Consider the following 16,917-nt stretch of genomic DNA (forward strand, 5'->3'; position numbering starts at 1 on the left):
GGTGCGGCGGGTCCGTCCGCTTCCCGCACCGAAGATGGGCGGTCGGGGTCTCCCTCCGCGCAAGACGTCATTTCGCTGCGCCGGAAGTGGCGCCCTTCTCCCGTGGCAACCGGAAGCGGGCGGCACGCGGAGCCCGGCGGTGCGGGAGATGGAGGCGGCCCCCGCCAGCCCCGTGCGCTTCAAGAGCAAGTGAGGAGCGGCCGGGATGGCTGGGGCCGGGCCCGCGGGGCGGCGCAGGCCGCTGCGGCTGTGGTTTAACCGGCTCCCTGCCCGCTTCTCTCTTTCCCTTCCAGCTACGCCGTGTCGAGGAAGATCGAGCCTTTCTACAAGGGAGGGCGGGTGCAGGTACTGAGGCGGCGAGGGGCAGGGTTGGGAATACCCCTTCTCCCGGTGCCGTAACGTTCCTGGTTTCCCTTCCCTTTTCGCCAGATAAACCGGGATGGAAAGTTCATGTTTTGCCCTTGTGGGACCAAGCTGAACGTCATCGATGTGGAAACGGGAGCTCTCTACAGCCTCCAGCAGGTGAGGAGATGGTGCTTGTCCTCAGCGCAAGAAGGACGCGGACCTGTTGGAAAAGGGACGGAGGAGGCCATGAGGATGGTCAGAGGGCTGGAGCGCGTCTGGTGTGAGGACAGGCTGAGATAATTGGGGCTGTTAGGAGAAGAGAAGGCTTCTGGGGAGCCCCCTTCCAGTCCCTAAAGGGGCTACAGGAAAGATGGGGAGGGACTTTTTACAAGGGCACGTAGCGATAGGATCATAGAATCATCTAGGTTGGAAAAGACCCTTGGGATCATCGAGTCCAACCATGTACCCTACTCTACAAAGTTCTTCCCTACACCATATCCCCCAATACCACATCTAAGTGACTCTTAAACTCATCCAAGGATGATGACTCAACCACCTCCCTGGGCAGCCCGTTCCAGTGTCTGATCACTCTCACTGTGAAGAATTTCTTCCTAATGTCCAGTCTAAACCTACCCTGTTGCAGCTTGAGGGGTAATGGCTTCAAACTGGAAGAGGGTAGATTTAGGTTAGATATCAGGAAGAAATTTTTCACTCTGAGGGTGGTGAGACACTGGAACAGGTTGCCCAGAGAACCTGTGGATGCCCCATCCCTGGAGGTGTTCAAGGCCAGGTTGGATGGGGCTTTGAGCAACCTGCTCTAGTGGGAGGTGTCCCTGCCCATGGCAGGGGGGTTGGAACTCGATGATCTTTTAGGTCCCTTCCAACCTAAACTGTTCTGTGAGATCCAGCCTCTGCTGGTGGTGAAACTGCTGAGGGTTTGCTGAGGGTTTTTCAAGGCTCTTGAGGTGTTTTTCCACTCTTGCTGGCTGTTGTTTTAAAGCTCTCAAGAGAGAGGAAGATGGGAATTGCTCGAAACGCAGAGAGGTGTTATTTATGTTGTCCCCAAGCACAGCTGGGAGCTGCTGGATGCGCTCAGTGTCAGCAGAAGCATGTAGAGAAGGGAGCTCCAAGAGCACACCACTCTACAGGGGGGTTAACTGGGTTTTTTCCTTTCATTTTTATAGGATGAAGATGAGGATATCAGTTCGTTTGTTCTTAGCCCCGATGATGAGGTATGTGTTTGCTTTGTGGTTGTCTGCTGCTCTGTTAGGTCTCCTGATAAAAGCCAGTGGACGCTGAAGGCTGCTCCACCTGGCAGTGCCCTGCATTTCCAGAAATCCCAGCGGAATCTTCTCAGGCGCTTCCATCTGTCTCCCCTTCGGGGCTCAAGTCAGAGGAATGCTGTGAGACCGAGCTTCAGGAGCGTCATAGCAACTGGCGTTTCTGCGCTCTGCGTGTGAGCAGTGAAAGAAATTGAAATACAATTAGTGGTTAACAGCGTTTCCTTCGCCTTGCTTTTGCACAGATCCTGGTGACAGGGAGCCGAGCCCTGTTGCTGAAGCAGTGGAACTGGCGGGAGAACAAGTGTGTTCGCACCTGGAAAGCCGTGCACACAGCGCCGGTTGCGAGCATGGCCTTTGACTCCACTTCAACGTTGTTAGCCACAGGTAGGACCCTATTTCAGTGTCACGCGATGGGAGTGATATTGAGTGGCCCTTCTGCTTTTGAGTAACTTAGCTCAGCTGGACACAGGCTCAGTAGCGACCTCCTGAACTCAGACACAATCAGAAGAGGTTTTACTTGGGTAGAAGTGACGTCTTGACAGACAACAAGGGATCCTTTCAATCTTATATCTAAAATATACTTAGTAAAAGAGTGATAAAAAGCAAGCATCTATGAGACTGTGGTGTAGTTATCCCAGTGCAGAACTGGGATGCTTGGAGATGGAGGTGGGCTGGCATGACATGTAGCTTAATTGTACTCCAGGTTTCTTGTCTGTGAACAGTCAAGTTTTGCTCACCTCTCTGAAAGGATAAGGTGCTCCATGAGCTTCTCTCCACATGGGTGGTTGTTATTGGATTAATTTTTCTTCTTGCTGCTTTTGCAACCCGTGAAATCTTAAAGTTTCTGATATGTTGGACCTTTGGTGTCTCTCTCCTCCATGGTTCATTGATATATGCCCTTCTTCTCCCAGGTGGCTGTGACAGCACCATTAAGATCTGGGATATGATCAAACAGTACTGCACACACAACCTAAAAGGATCTTCAGGAGTTGTACAGTAAGGACAAGTCATATTTGTCACTCACTGGCGTTAGTGTGATGCTTGGACACTGGGATTAATGTGAAACGCCTTGAGTTAATGGAATGTAAAGGCCAATTCTGAGCAGGTTCTGGGCTCTTCTGTTTCCTGATTTTTGGAATGTCTAGTGAAGGAGCAGGGCTATGACTGACTTTAGCCCAGAGAGGAAAAACTTTGATCAATAAATCTGTGTGATGGTTTGGGCCGGGCTGGGATCTAAATGGAATATCTGTGCTTGCTACCTGATGTACTTCAAGAATGTGGAAAGACTGGCAAAGATCAGTTGTAAATTTTTCTGGTGGGTGGCAGAGGAATGAAGTCCTACAAAGTCCTCTTATAAATGATAACCAACTGATCTGTCAAACTCTGTAGGATATGTATTTATTTAAATGTTGGGCTAATACCAGTGTGCCAAATAGTTTATTCCTGTCATGTTCAAGTGCATCTCCTTCTTTCTAGCCTTGTTAAGTTCCACCCTGATATCTCCCGTCTGCAACTCTTCTCCTCCTCAATTGACTACAAAATCCGCATCTGGGACCTGAATTCCAGCAAGTGTGTTGCTGTGCTGGACGGCCACTTCAGTGCTGTCACCTCGCTGGCGTTTGCAGATGGAAACACGCTCGTTAGGTAAAACCTTGCAGAGGGCTTAGCCTTTCTCTGCTGTTTACCCTGCCAGAGACTGGGTGTTTCTGTAGGGTCTGGGAAGGCTGTCCTGTGAGGGCAAGGACTGTTACAAGTGTTCAGTCTCCGCTTGACTATACAAGCGACTGTAGGTCTCAGTACTCGTGTTTCTGGCAATATACTGTGGTGTCACGTGGAAGGCTGGTGCCTTCTTTCCCATGGGGCTCTTCTCATGATTCCAAATTTGCACTCAGAGCCCGAGTTGCATGAATTTAACACTGGAATCGCTCTTTTAACTTGCAGTTCTGGCCGTGATAAAATCTGCATGGTGTGGGACCTGAAAACCAGAGAAAGTAAACGAACCGTCCCTGTCTATGAGGTGAAATTGCGTTTCATTTATTCCTTTGAGATCACGGTTCATGTGGTACCTCTCCCTCTTTATGTTCTTATATATTGTGAAGTCAGGTTTCTTTCCCTTTCACTTTCCAGAGGCGTTAAAACTCTGTGTCTAAAGCTGTTTATTTTCTTTCTCTCTTTGGCTGGTGTGATCATGTCTGGGTGGTTTGCAGAAATATATGCCTCCGGTGCTGGAGCAGGAAGGAAGGACAGTCATGGAAAAAATGTGTTCTCGTGTTGTATCTGCCTGCCTGGGGGGTGTGTGTGTGTGCCTGTTTGTACATTGTACTGGTTGCTGCAATGGAACTCTGGTCCCTTGTGCTCAGCTGGTATTTGACCAACTCTCTTGCAGAGCGTGGAAGCTGCCGTCTTGTTACCTGAAAAGGGAGACTTCTCTCAACTGGGCGTGAAGAAACAAGGGTTGCACATTGTCACAGCTGGCAGCAAAGGTGAGTGTCCTGGTATTGTCGCTGCCAGATTTGGAGGCTGAGGAAGGGCTGTATTTAATACGCTGCACTGCCATTATTCTTGGGATGTGTGTTCTTTGTGCCTTGGGCTGAACTCTGAGGGCTGGAGAGCAGAGCCTGAGTTTCTCCAACAGTAGTGGATGAGCAGGATTGGTCAGCTGTGCTGTGGAGCTTTATGTATGTTTTCAAACTGCAAAAAAGTTTGATTTGGACTGGAGAACAACAACTTTGTGGCCCTTCCTGCTGCTGTGGTTGGATTTCTTCACAGTCTTGCCTTAAAGCTGTGTAACTTTATCTAGTGGGCAAGGCTGGGGTTTGTTGTATATTCTTTGGACAATCGCTGTCTAAAACAGTGGCTCTGACACATAATTTATATCATAATTTTTCTTAGGCATCCTGAAAGTTTGGGAAGTTGCCACAGCTGCTTGTGTATATACCCAGCCTGTGCCCTTTGAGTTGAAGGAGGAGGCCAGTGAGCGCAGCCTCACCCAGTGCCTGCTTGTGCCCGAGAGAAATGAGATTGTCACAGTGTCCGTCGAACACAACATTGTTTTTTATGATGCTCAAACTCTTCAGCTCAGGAAGCAGGTAACAACCCTCAGCCTCCCTTTTCCTCTCCCTTTATCCATACTTTAGGATCAGCTCTGTTCCTGGTGAAAGCTTTGTCCAGGGGTGCCCACCTCTCCTGCCTGTTCTTGAACTGTCCCTTGGTTACAAGCCAGACATCCAGTTTCAGTGATGAGGTTGTTTGGAGGAATATTACACAGACATAGGAAAAGAAAGCAGAACAGGCCTAGCCAAAAATCCCTCCTGTGCTCCAGCTTATATTTACAGCTTATATCTAAGATTATTATGTGCAGTATTACATGAAAAGTAACAGTGATGCAGCCTCACTGAGCATGGTGCCATTTGGTTCTTCTCTAACAAGCTGTCTTCTCCCTCTTAAGCTGTTTCTGTTCTGCCATCCAGCTTGCAGGTTACAATGATGAGGTTCTGGATGTGAAGTTCCTTGGGCCTGGTGATTCTCACATTGTTGTGGCTACCAACAGCCCTCAGCTGAAAGTGTTTGAACTGGCAACATCACACTGCCAGATCCTCTATGGTCACACAGGTGTGTGTGGTCAGCTCTGATGTGGGTGGGTGGGAGGGAGATGGGAAAGCATTTCTTTATCCAGCTTCTCACAACTCTGATGTGGAGATTGGAGTCCTTGAATTGTCTCTAGAACAGCATCACAAAAAGTTTTGGAGTTGTGGAGAGAGTATATGTTATGTTGTCCTGATTTTGCAAACACTAGTTTACTTTATTCAGGTCTGTTAGTTCAGTCCCTTTCACTAGCGGTGGGATCAGTTTAAATTGGTACATGAGCGCGAGCTCTGAATGCAGTTTTGTGGCTGCAAGTGACAGACTCACACCGATGAGTCACTTTGCAGTGAGTGCAGATATGTTCCTGAGTGTCCCAAATCTGTCCCCAAGTCAGAAAGTGATGGGGTCATTAATTCACACATTTCTGTTGTCTGATTTCAGTATTACCTTGCATCCGACTATTTTTTCTTCCTCTGTTTAGAAACAATTCTTGCTTTGGATGTCTTCAGAAAAGGCCTGATGTTCGTCAGCTGTGCTAAGGTGTGTTACTTTTGTTTGTTTAATGAAACTCTTCATTTCTGGTGATCTTTATGGGGAGAGTTCTATTCCTTTTTGGTGATCCAGAAAGGGATTTTGTTCAGACAGACCAAATTCCTGTCTTTTACTTCCCCCAAATATAAGGTTCTTCCACTATCGCTTTTTAGTGTTGTCCCTGGGGAAATGTGATTGATTGTATTTTATTAGCCTGAGAGGAGGTGTCTTATTCTCCAAGTGTCTTGCTCTTGTGTTAGAGTTCAGAGGTGTCATTAGTGTGAGGCTGATGGGGAGCTGTGGGTAAAAACTGTGTTGGATGTAAAGGTGCCGACTGCTCCGATACACCCAGAAATAAACTTCCACGCTGAATCCCAGACTGCAGGGCACCCTGTTTGCCCTCACCCACTCTGACGAATGCAGGCAGAAGTTCAAGCTTGAAAAGAAGTGAATAGTCAGGCTCACGGATGTGGTGAATGCATGGAGAACTGATCACTTGTCTAAAAAACATTTCAGTTTATGTCCTCTCCCATTACAGGACAAAAGCCTTCGAGTCTGGCGGATGAACAAAGATGGAAGGGTGATCTGTGTTGCCCAAGGATTGGGTCATGCGCATGGGGTAGGCGCTGTCTCTTGCTCCAGGTAATAAAAATCAGATGAGATTTTACCTCTGCAAGCATGAGTCATGGCTGCTTTGCTGATCCTCAGGGTGGATGTTGTGGTGGATGCCTGCCTCTGAGCTATGCTGTTTCTTGTTCTTGGTCCCAGCTTGTTGTAGTGCTCTGGGTTTGAAGGAAGGATGATTTTTTTTTTTTTTTTTTGGATGCAAATCTGTCTCTCCTTAAGTTGTAAAGTTTGCATTTCTTTGTTAATCTAACTCCTGTTTGCCTTAAAGAGCAGCAGCTGGACAAGTTGCCAGATAAAGCTTGAGTGATTTTGAGAGGAGGGTTGGGGAGTGAAGGGAATGTGTCTACAAAGGTGCTTGCTTGAATAGCATGTCTGTTTGTCAGCTCTTCACCTTTCTTTGTGCTGTCTAACAGTCTGGAAGCCCAGCTTGCCTGTTTGGGAGCTGCAGTGGATCTTTGTAAATGAAGAGAGTTCATTTACAGGGCTCTTGCATAATGTTTGAATCATTAGAGGCTCTCCCTAAGTAAAATGAAAGACAGCTTGAAAAAAACATGAAAGCACTCTGTTTCACGTCCCAGCAGAGTGACTGAATTTGTGTAGATCCCAGTAGGGGAGAAGGCGGCCTTTTTTTCTGTGCAGGGAAGCCACTCTTTTGCTTCTTTACACTTGACACTTTTTTTCCTTTCAGACTCAAAGAAAGCTTCATAGTAACCAGCAGCCAGGACTGCACAATCAAGATCTGGAATATCCCGGAATCCCTCACTTCCAAAGCAAAAGCAGCCTTGATCTCCAGTCCAGAAATCCTTCATGCAAAAGTGACTGAGAGGGGTCATGACAAGGTAAAGCTTCACCTGATGCTAGAACATGCTTTTAGTACTTAAACCTTTCTCTTCTTTGTTGTACCCTACATTTATCACCTGTCCAACAGCTAGAGCAAAGGCTTAAACTGCTTTGCACTCTCTGTACTTGTGTGACTTCTCTAGGACATAAACAGTGTGGCAGTTTCTCCAAATGACAAGCTCATTGCCACAGGCTCTCAGGATCGGCTGGCCAAGCTGTGGTCCTCTTCTGATTGCTCTTTGCTGGGTGTCTTCACTGGACATAAGCGTGGGATCTGGTGTGTGCAGTTCTCCCCAGTGGATCAGATCTTGGCCACTTCTTCAGCAGATGGGACCCTGAAGCTTTGGGGTCTTCGGGACTTCAGCTGTCTGAAGGTAATGAGAACTAAGACTGCCCCTGGCTCTCGGCAACCCTTGCGTGCAACGGGGGTTGATTAAGGCTGTTTCAAAAAAGTACGTGCTGGTCAGTGCAGCTGAAAAGTAGCAGTGTGGCCATGTTGAAGGAAGAGCTCTCCAGGTCTAGCCTTGTTCTCCAGGATCTTGGGTGTGTAAGCCACATAAAAAGTTCCAGGGCAAGAGCATCTGCCCAGTGCTCAACTGATCTTTCTATTCTAGCTAATCAGGGAGCAACATTGGGGGAATCAGCGAAAAAGCACATTCACGCTATTGAAAGAAAGCTGGCTTTGCCTGACACCACTGCGGCAATGGAGGAAAACCACACAAGTTTAAATTTCAGACACGCTCCTCATAGAACTGTCCAGTCCAGTAGTGTCTCACTAAGAACATGAGAAGGCAGGTGCCACTCTGTGCCGTGTTCTGCCCAGCAGTGTTACCTCACTGCTTCCTAGGGTGCTTCCTACAGTGACAGGGGAGTAGACCTTTTGGGGAGACAGCCCATGTGGCTCACCTCACCATTCAGACCATTTGCAATATGACCTTGGCCAACAAGTTGAAGCAAGCAGGTTTGAAGAAATGATCTGAGGACAAGTCATTTCCTACTGCTCCTTTAATCTACAGTAAAAGTCCCACGGATAGAGGCTGCTTTTGGAACTTAACTATTTGCACTTTAGGAGTAAATATTATCCTCTTGAAAGAGGACTTTCTTGAAAGGCCTGGCAATAACTCCAACACTTTTGAGCTTCCTTGCTGTTTTCCAGACATTTGAAGGTCACGATGCGTCTGTACTGAAGATCATTTTCGTAAGCCGAGGAACACAACTGCTCAGCAGGTAAGTGCCTACACCAGGAGCGGAGAGGAAGATGTCAGAACAAATCAGATGAGAAATCTCTTAGCTGATATCAGCAGTGAGAGGGAAGAGCCTTGTGCAGTGGATTTAGTTTTGGAAAGACTAATAGGAAGATGCCATGTTTATGCCAAGCTTTCTGCTGATATTCCTCTTCTCCAGTTATGCTGTGGATTCTAGTTGGCTGCTGGGTTGGTGACACACTACAGTTAGGCAGAGACAGGGGTGCGTCTCACCCTGCTGCCTTTGCTGAGGTCAAAGAGCCAGAGCTAAACAGTTATTGGTACCTGGAAATACCACTAGAGCATATGAGGAAATGTAGGTAATAGGATTTTCCAAGAAGGAATCACCTGAAGGAATGCTGGTAATACTGGGAACTACTTGTTTGGAATTCTCAAGCTCTTTTCACATTTTTGGTTAATTCTACTCCTGTTTAAAAGGCATCGGAATGGGACAAGTTTGTCTGATATTTGAGGTGGGGCAGAGCAAGAATGGATCCAGTGATTCTCTGAGTTAAGTTTGTTGTGTTTCTTTATCTTCCAAAAGCGGTTCTGATGGTCTCTTAAAACTCTGGACAATTAAAACAAATGAGTGCGTGAAAACGTTAGATGGTCATGAAGATAAAATCTGGGGTCTTCACTCTAACAAGCAAGATGATATGGTTGTGACAGCGTCCAGTGACTCCTGCATCACGCTGTGGAAGGTACAGCACAGGGTCTTCCTGTGTTTCCTCTCCGGGTTAGAAATCACAATGCAGTTGGAGGGCTCAGGATCCCAGGGGCTTGTCTGTCTCTGTTCCAGCATGACACGTGCTCTCCTCGTTTTCTGCATTTAGAGATTGGGTCTGTAAGGCATATCTTCAGGTATGGGCTGGGTTTCTTTTGCCGTACTGTATTTCCCCAGTTGATGTTGTAAAAGGAACAGCAGATGGGCCTTAGCAGCCTGCCCAATGCTGTGTTCTAAAGTGGTTTGGAGGGAAGTTACGAGTTGCTGGGTTTAACACTAAAATTACTTGACCTGGAGATCCTGCTGTAGAAAATGGTTTCCTGATCACTTGATGACTAAATAAAAATTAATCTGTATTTAAGCAAGATTTGACAGAGTCATATTCTGGATTTTTTTTTTTAATAGGATGTCACTGAAATTGAAGAGAAAGAGGCACAAGCTAAACAGGAGGAGCAGATTATGAAGTGAGTTGATCCTGTGCAATAATGAGCTGTGAAAGGCAAACTCTGTCCAGTGAAACTGTCCACACCTGGAGCCATCCAGCTCCATCTAATCCAAATATCACATCACTTAGCTATTTAGAGGCTGTCAGGGCACAGTAGTCTCTTCTTTGTAGTTTATCTTTAGTTCCTGCAAAGCCTTGCTATAATACTGTCACCTCGACAATTGATTAGTTTCTTATTTATGCACTGCTAAGATAAGCAAAGTCAAACTACCAAAAGCTACTTTCACTTTCTCCTGCTTCAGCCAGCGCTGAATAGCTCAGGGAGCCCTTGAATGTGCCAGGGTAATTACCTGCACAATGAGGGCACTGAGGCATTAATTGGCAAGCGCTATTAACTTCTTGGCATTAAACCTCTGTGCACTGTTGTTGCCAAATCCGCTGCTTTCTGTATAGCAGTTTTTTCCACCAACCAAATATTTCTTTCACTCTCTTGACCCTGATTTGTTTTCCAGGGAGCAAGAGCTTTCTAACCTGCTTCACGAGAAAAGATACCTCAAAGCTTTAGGGTTGGCAATCTCTCTGGATCGTCCGCACACGGTGTTGATGGTGGTCAAAGGTGAGTCCACATTGTGCTCTGAAGGTGTTTTTCTGCTCTCTCTGCTTTCTAGAACATCTCTTCCAGGTAGACGAAGTCTAGAAAGTCTAAGTATCTGAAAGCCTCAGTTTTCCCTTGCTCTGATGACTCCTGTTTTCCTAAGTGAAATCACCCTTGATAACAAATGGCCTCCACACTCTCAGTGCATGGGCCAGACTCCTGCATCGACTCTTCATTTCTCTTTTCCACAGCCATCCTCAAGGAAACCGACGGGAGGAAGCACCTGGAAGAGAACATTGTTCGGCTGCGGAAGGATCAGAAAGGTTTGTTGCAACTTGGTTTAAAGTGGTAAAACCATTCAGGTGAGGGGCTTGTTTTCTCAATTGAAATTAAAAGGAGAAGAATCTCCTTAGACTCAGTGTTTACCAATGAGCTCCCAAAGCAGAACACCCTCTTTGTTATGGTGCTACAGCTTTGAGCTTGTGTGAGTGGCTTTGCCTGGCCTTACCCCCTGTTGTTTGGGATGTTCCTCAGCTCGAGACAATGTGACAGCTCAAGAATCTCTTCAGTGCAGAGTTGTCCTGCCCCTCTGGGCTCAGCAGTCAGGGTCTGTGGGAGCTGAACCACTGTAAGACAGAAGAGATGCTTTCGAACCTGGCGTCTCCTGCATGCCAGCACCCCGGCACAGCCGGCCTGTACTATTTCCTTCCTCCTAGAGGCGGTGCTAGTGTTCTCAGTGACATGGAATACGAACTCTCGAAACTGCCACGAGGCTCAAGCTGTCCTTGAAACCCTCTTGAAGCACGAAGCACCGGACAACCTCCTGCAGTACTCGGGCATTAAATCTGCTGTGGAGTCCCTGCTGCCTTACACTGGTGGGTCACACTGCAGGGATGGGCTGTGACCCGACATCTCCTGTGCTCTGAATATTCCGTTTGCCTTGATCTTAAGAGAAGGGAGGTTTTTCTCTCTGTTTTGGTGAGCTTTTCTGTGATGCCAACCATTGTGTTTCTCTCTTTGCAGAGCGCCATTTTCAGAGACTGAGCCGTTTGTTACAGGCCTCCATGTTCATCGATTTCATGTGGCAAAACATGCGGCTGGATGATGCAGCCCATCAGGAGGACATGACTTTGTGACCCTCCTCCTGCCAGTTGCTCTTTCTGGAGGGGAAAGTCTGAACTGCCTTCCCACCAGGTATGGCAACTGGACTATTCCTGTATTTTATAATAAATTTTTAAAGTTTGAATTTCTAAAACTAGTCCAGCGTTCAGTCTCTTTGGGGTTTGGTGAGAGGAAGGGATCATTCCTTTGGCCAAGCTGTGGTTTCCCTTTCTATTTTCACACCCAGACTCTTAAAAGGCACTTAGTTTGGAGAAAAGGCAGAACCTGGCTCTGAACAAGCACCTGGTCTTTGCTGGGGATTTAAAGACTTTTTGGAGTTGGGAGACGCTATGGGCAGTGTCATATCGTATCCCAGAGCCCAGCGAGGCAGTGTGTAGGGATCAGTGTTGTGTCACTGGATATTTTCTTTGCTTGGGCAGAATGCAGCCTGGGCCAAGGCAGATCTCTCACCTCTGCCTGCCCTGAATGTTAGCGCCTGGGAGGGAGATAATCACAGTTTTAATTCCCCAGCTGGCAAGTTTTTGAAGTATAAAAAACAAGCAGCCTTCATAGATATTTACAGGTATTTTATTTTAGTCTTTAAAATAAATGTAATAAAACATATGAAATTCAGAACAACATAAACACCTCACAAGTTAAAATTGCTTGTTTCAAATATATTAACAGATACCTAGGAGAATAACTAAAATTAAAGGTAGAAATCTATATAAAAGTCTTAAGTTTTCCTATAACTATTTTTCTAACTCTATTCTAGAAAATGAGTTTAGGATGAGAATTGTTAGTTTCAGTAACTACCTGACCCCCTTGAAAGGAAGATATTTTGTTCATAAAAATGAGCTTTGCCCCCCTTACCCAGTTGGGAAACAAGCTGTACTACACCCGCTTTTGTTTCTGTGCCTGCACGGACGTCTCTGTAGGGAATAGTCAGAGATGAGGGTCCCAGCCAACAGGGCTTTTGTACTCAGCCATTCAGCAGATCCAGCCAGTTCGTATATTTGACGGCCAGTTCTCCGCTACCCAAGATGATCTAACCTTTAAACCCCCCACCCCAAACCCCAGACAAACACCAAAAATCAAAGAGTTTTAAAAAAAAAAATATATAAAATAGGTGGTTCATATAAATGATATTCAAATGGCTGCAGCATCCCATCGCTACCCCATGCCAGTAGTTGTAGCTCTGGGTGACCGTCACTTACGCTGCCTGGGTTTCACTCCGCAGGGTGGCTGCAGCACTGACAGCTACCCCGGTGCGGGGAATAACGCAAGGACGATTGTGACACTTTCGCATACTGCACTGCGGGACAGACACCTGCCCGAGGGAGAACTGAATCCAAAGTGACCACTGACTTACAGAGGAGCTGCCAGATCTGCAAATGCCTTGACTCCCCTGATGAGTTAAACCACTAAATCCCCCGACTCCAGTAAAGCCCCTCCTGGCTCCCCGACCTCCCGGTGCGAGCTGCAGCACCGGTCACTGTTACCCAGGGCAGCAACGTTTGCACGCAAGTTCTGTCAGGATCTATCCGTGTCCTTTGAAAGCGACAAGTCCCAAGCCCTGACGCTGCCCACACCACTGCCCAGGCTCCTGTGGGACATCAGTGAGGAGGGAGCCTGGCTCTCGGTCGTGGTGCTGGTCCAAGGTCGGGTCCATGCCTCCCTGTGGCCACTAGTGCACGCTCGGGAGCAGAGTCTGGAGGGCAGGCCGGGTGGAAGACTTCTGCACGGCTCGCTTTGTCATGGTGCTGCACTTCTGGAGGATCTCGTGAGCTGAGGGGCGCACGGGCACCTTGGGGACGCAAGTGGCCAAGTCTGGATCAGTGAGGGAGTGACTTAGATCAGCTGCAGATGACTCCACGAAGCCAGAATCGTTCCTGTCCTTGTGGGTGAGGTGTGGGGACTTGTTGCTGTGCATGGCCAAAGTATGCTCCAGGGGAGAGCTCCTGGCCTGCTCGACTTCGGGCAGAGATCTTGACAATTCAGGCTTCCAGCTTAGCCGGCTGTCCTGCTCACTGCTGCTCCCCGAGCTGAGGGATGAGCTGTCTGACTCCAGGTCTGGGGTGGAGCTGGCCCTGGGCAGAGACCTTGATCTGCTTCTGAGAGAGCTCATGTCCTCTTCAGTCTGGTCAAGGGAAGAGCAAGCCTGTACTCTCTGCTGTCCCGTGGCCTCAGCCTGGGGCTGAGGAGCTGTCAGAGAGGAGGCAAGGTTCGGGGTGGAGATGTTGAGCCCTGAGGTCATGATGGTCTGGAGCTTGTGGTGAGGATTCTTGTAGGGCTGGAGGTACACGGAGGGCATGTAGCCGGTACAACCGTTGTATCTGAGGGGGAAAGATGAAAAGCAACACTGAAAAGAGCCCTTCTCCCAGCTCTGGCCAAGGGGAGGGAGCAGAGCACCTGGGGGAAGAGGTGAGGACTCAGCCCAATGCTGTACATGGGGCATGAGGAAGAGGAATACCATCCCTAGCCAACGGTGGTCAACTCGGGGAGCTCCTCTGCTCCCCACCTGGGGAGGAGCAGGCAAGAAGCACCTGCAACAGGTAACTGGCTCCCTTGGGGAACAAGAGCTTTGGAAAAGCCTCCTTACCGGATCAGCCACCAGCCATTGTCAGATTTCTTGACCACCTCCACAACGACGCCGTTGTTCAGCGAGAACTCGTCTGCCTTCTGAGACTTGTAGTCCCGCACAACAAAGTACAGGCTGCCTGCAGAGAGAAGGGGAGGTTGGTTTTGCCTTGGGGAGAAAATGCCTCCATCCCTGTGACCCACCAGCTCAGCAGCCCTGGGGAGCAAGCGAGAGCTGCAGGCCAAGTGTCCCTGAGAGTGACTGACCCACAGCTAACAGCAGAGCTGGTCAGAAGGGTCAGAGATTCAGGAGGGCACTCCAAGCGGTTAAAGCGGTGGGGTTTTTACAGAACTCGTTTTTGAAAGAAGAACGTGGCGTCCCAGGGAGGCAGAAACAGACTTACCCTCCTCGTTTGAGCTCAAGATATTCTGGATGTCGTTGTGGGCATCAATCTCTTCCAGGTAGGGGGCTGGGAACCAGGCTATCTGCTTGTCTGAGTTTTCCACTAGCCACCATCCTGCAGCAACCAGGGGGAAAAAAAAAAAAAAAAGTTTTTTAACAGCCTGCAAGTAGACAGGGTAGACAGGTAACCATAATCCTGGGGTAGGGGCTGCTCTGCCACAGGAGACAGACTGTGCAGAGCAGCTCAGTGCCTGACGGATGCCGTGCTGACACTTTGTTCTTCGATCCCATGCAATTCTGGGTAAACACACCCCATGTACAGACACCCACCCAGATGCTACCGACTCGGCGTTTGCCAAGCTGTGAATCAACCTACACCATCCATCCCTGAAATTGAAGAATCCCTATCAAACGTACCAGTCATGTCCTTGATTAACACTTCAACAATTTCCTTCGCAGCGACTTTGAAATTCTCGTTCTTTGTGTCTTTGGTTTCAAAGGTTTCGATGCATCTGTAGCTCTGGGATACCTGAGGGCGTGTAATAGAGAGCTGCGGCCCTGGCTGGTTTTTCTTCCCCCCTCCGATTTCCGATGGCATGATCACAACACTGAAAAACAAAGTTTAATATCAGTTTACTGAAAACTCACATGGAAGGTTGAGTTTAGTAGTTGTTTTGGTAAAATCATCTATGCAGTAGGCTAAGAAAAGCTTAAGCATCAAAACTAACAACAACATCTTTCTGTTTCGTGAAGACACATACAAACAAAAGATACAAATATGATTTCACACCTATTTTCAGGAAAGGAGGGATCTAGGTCCTGGGTCTGTGCCTTGAAAAACCGAATCACATCTTCACCCTGGGAGATTTTAGCCTCTGTTTTCAGCAGCTCCTGGGAGTAAGTTTCCAGCAGGTTCAGTATCTCCAGGCACCAGTTCATTTTCCTGCTCTTCCTGTGCTTCGTGTTTACATCTTTAAAATAACAAAAGCAAAGTTGGTGTCAGACAACAAGGGATCTAGATGCTTTGAGAGCAGCATCTTTTGCCTGAGCAGGGGTGTGCCCTCACCTACCACCCTTCCCCACACAAGCCCAAATTCTAAGAAGCTCAGGCAGCAGCTGCCTCTGCCTCCCTGTCATTTTTAATAGCTCCTGATACAATTTTTTTTAATATGTAGAATTTATCTTTGTTCACATATGAATGTTGCAAAGAGCTCTGGGCCAATATTTAAAGTGTAATATTAATTTACCAGGTGCAATTATCTATTAAAAGAGGCTTTCTGGGTTATTTTAAGTCAGAAATAGACCCAAGCACGTTGATGTAACCCAGCGGTATCATGGCACGAGCAGGAGTGAGCTGTTAATCTGTTCCAGAGGAAGGTCAGACTCGGAGGCTGAAGCCTGTGTCATCAGTTATGCCTGTCCCCAACAGGTCTGTTGTGTTTGTTGGTCCATCAGGGATTTGTTCTCCTTACCTTTAAACCTGGGTATTGTCCGGTCAGATCTCCTGAGTGAGCCACTCTCGATGGGGAATTTTCTCTTCAGCTCCTTCTAAAAGTGAGGAAGAAGAGACAATGGTGATGCTTTGCAGCCCTGACACACGGCTGGGCTCCTTCCCCTGTTCCCAGGACCAGAATCCCATTTTCAGGGAAACATTCACTTACATGGAAACTCTTGAAATCTTCAAATGTCCGGTAGATGAGAATTTTGTTCTGATCTGACCAAGACACAGACATCATGTATTTCTGTAAAAATAAAAGGGAAAGAGTGCATTTTTTTTTTAATTAAGTGTTCAATATTGGATGTTTTCAAGCAGTCAGCATTTTCTAGGACCTGTGGCTTAGTTCTGGCTTCAGGCTGCAAGACCGTCACATGAAAAAATTAAACAAAATATTAGACCTACAAAAATATTTCCTTAATTTTAGGGCCCCAAATGGGTAATCATTGTTAAAACCAGTGGAAATTTATGACACTCTGAACAGAAAGACAGCAGAATCCAAAGATAACTGTTTTCTTATGACATTAAGACCATTAAAAAACAAGCCCAAGACCCCTGTCCTAGATCACAAGGCTCTAATCCCAACACTGCAGGGAAATGAGTAAGTATAACCCTGTAAGAGTAACTCAAAAAGCCCTCTAGTTTCCCAATTTTGTAAATATTTAAGAAGAAAAAAAAGATCGAACAAAAAAATGTAAATAATTAAAGTACCTTCTGCTTTCCACATTGCATCAAGCCAACAGCCTTTACATCCACTGGGTACCTGCTGGAGCTCATCTTCCCCAAGCCTGTTCCTCCTTCCCAGGGCAGCTGGAGCCTGAGCAGAGATGTGGCTCAGGGCATGACTCCCACAGTTAAATACGCTGGAGCTGGAGGCAGGGCGCTTCCTCCTCCGCCCACTAACGAGGGCAGAAATTCCGTAATTTGGCAAACTACCGCGTGCCTTTTACCTGCTCCCCCCTGCTTTTAACATGCAAATGTTCCTGGGTGCAGAGGGGCATAGTTCAGAGAGCTGGGGAGGAGAAGCATCTTATCTTATCTCGTCCTTACCCGAATAATACCAGTAAGTGAGCCTGGCCCAGCAGCTGGGTCTGGTTATTGACCCTGGGTGTTTGGGAG

At 47.5% G+C, this 16,917-nt stretch overlaps 2 protein-coding genes across 3 annotated transcripts; one reads left to right on the top strand and one right to left on the bottom strand.

The window, feature by feature from the left end:
• Positions 1-127: 127 nt before the first annotated feature.
• TBL3 (transducin beta like 3) lies at positions 128-11,470 on the top strand. 2 transcript variants are annotated; one of them, XM_074158465.1, is made up of 22 exons: positions 128-189; positions 294-345; positions 430-522; positions 1,530-1,577; positions 1,871-2,012; positions 2,540-2,624; positions 3,105-3,272; positions 3,570-3,645; positions 4,015-4,111; positions 4,521-4,717; positions 5,099-5,240; positions 5,695-5,753; positions 6,283-6,386; positions 7,060-7,210; positions 7,355-7,585; positions 8,368-8,438; positions 9,000-9,156; positions 9,585-9,643; positions 10,137-10,240; positions 10,471-10,542; positions 10,936-11,094; positions 11,243-11,470. In XM_074158465.1, the coding sequence occupies exons 1-22, from the start codon at positions 149-151 to the stop codon at positions 11,353-11,355; spliced, it is 2,421 nt and encodes an 806-aa protein (XP_074014566.1). In that variant the 5' UTR covers positions 128-148; the 3' UTR covers positions 11,356-11,470. The 2 variants fall into 2 exon arrangements, with proteins under 2 accessions (XP_074014566.1, XP_074014567.1); XM_074158466.1 differs by lacking the exon at positions 10,936-11,094 and having other exon boundaries at positions 149-189; positions 11,243-11,355.
• Positions 11,471-13,007: 1,537 nt separating this feature from the next.
• NOXO1 (NADPH oxidase organizer 1) lies at positions 13,008-16,102 on the bottom strand. The gene is made up of 7 exons (XM_074158742.1): positions 15,965-16,102; positions 15,776-15,851; positions 15,094-15,274; positions 14,721-14,911; positions 14,340-14,418; positions 13,923-14,069; positions 13,008-13,656 (listed from the first exon to the last, which is right to left on the bottom strand). The coding sequence occupies exons 1-7, from the start codon at positions 16,037-16,039 to the stop codon at positions 13,008-13,010; spliced, it is 1,398 nt and encodes a 465-aa protein (XP_074014843.1). The 5' UTR covers positions 16,040-16,102.
• Between the last annotated feature and the right edge of the window lie 815 nt (positions 16,103-16,917).

This window comes from Numenius arquata, chromosome 14 (assembly GCF_964106895.1).
Source record: "Numenius arquata chromosome 14, bNumArq3.hap1.1, whole genome shotgun sequence".
Taxonomy (NCBI): Eukaryota; Metazoa; Chordata; class Aves; order Charadriiformes; family Scolopacidae; genus Numenius; species Numenius arquata.

Bases quoted from the DNA above. Each gene is read 5' to 3' on its own strand.
- TBL3 (XM_074158465.1), top strand. From the start codon at position 149: ATGGAGGCGGCCCCCGCCAGCCCCGTGCGCTTCAAGAGCAA. The intron at 523-1,529 runs GTGAGGAGATGG...TCATTTTTATAG, and splicing joins CTCTCTACAGCCTCCAGCAG to GATGAAGATGAGGATATCAG. The intron at 5,754-6,282 runs GTGTGTTACTTT...CTCCCATTACAG, and splicing joins TGTTCGTCAGCTGTGCTAAG to GACAAAAGCCTTCGAGTCTG.
- NOXO1 (XM_074158742.1), bottom strand. From the start codon at position 16,039: ATGATGTCTGTGTCTTGGTCAGATCAGAACAAAATTCTCATCTACCGG. The intron at 14,912-15,093 runs GTGTGAAATCAT...TTTGTTTTTCAG, and splicing joins CCCTCCTTTCCTGAAAATAG to TGTTGTGATCATGCCATCGG. The intron at 14,070-14,339 runs CGACATCCAGAA...TTTCTCCCCAAG, and splicing joins GAAGAGATTGATGCCCACAA to GCAAAACCAACCTCCCCTTC.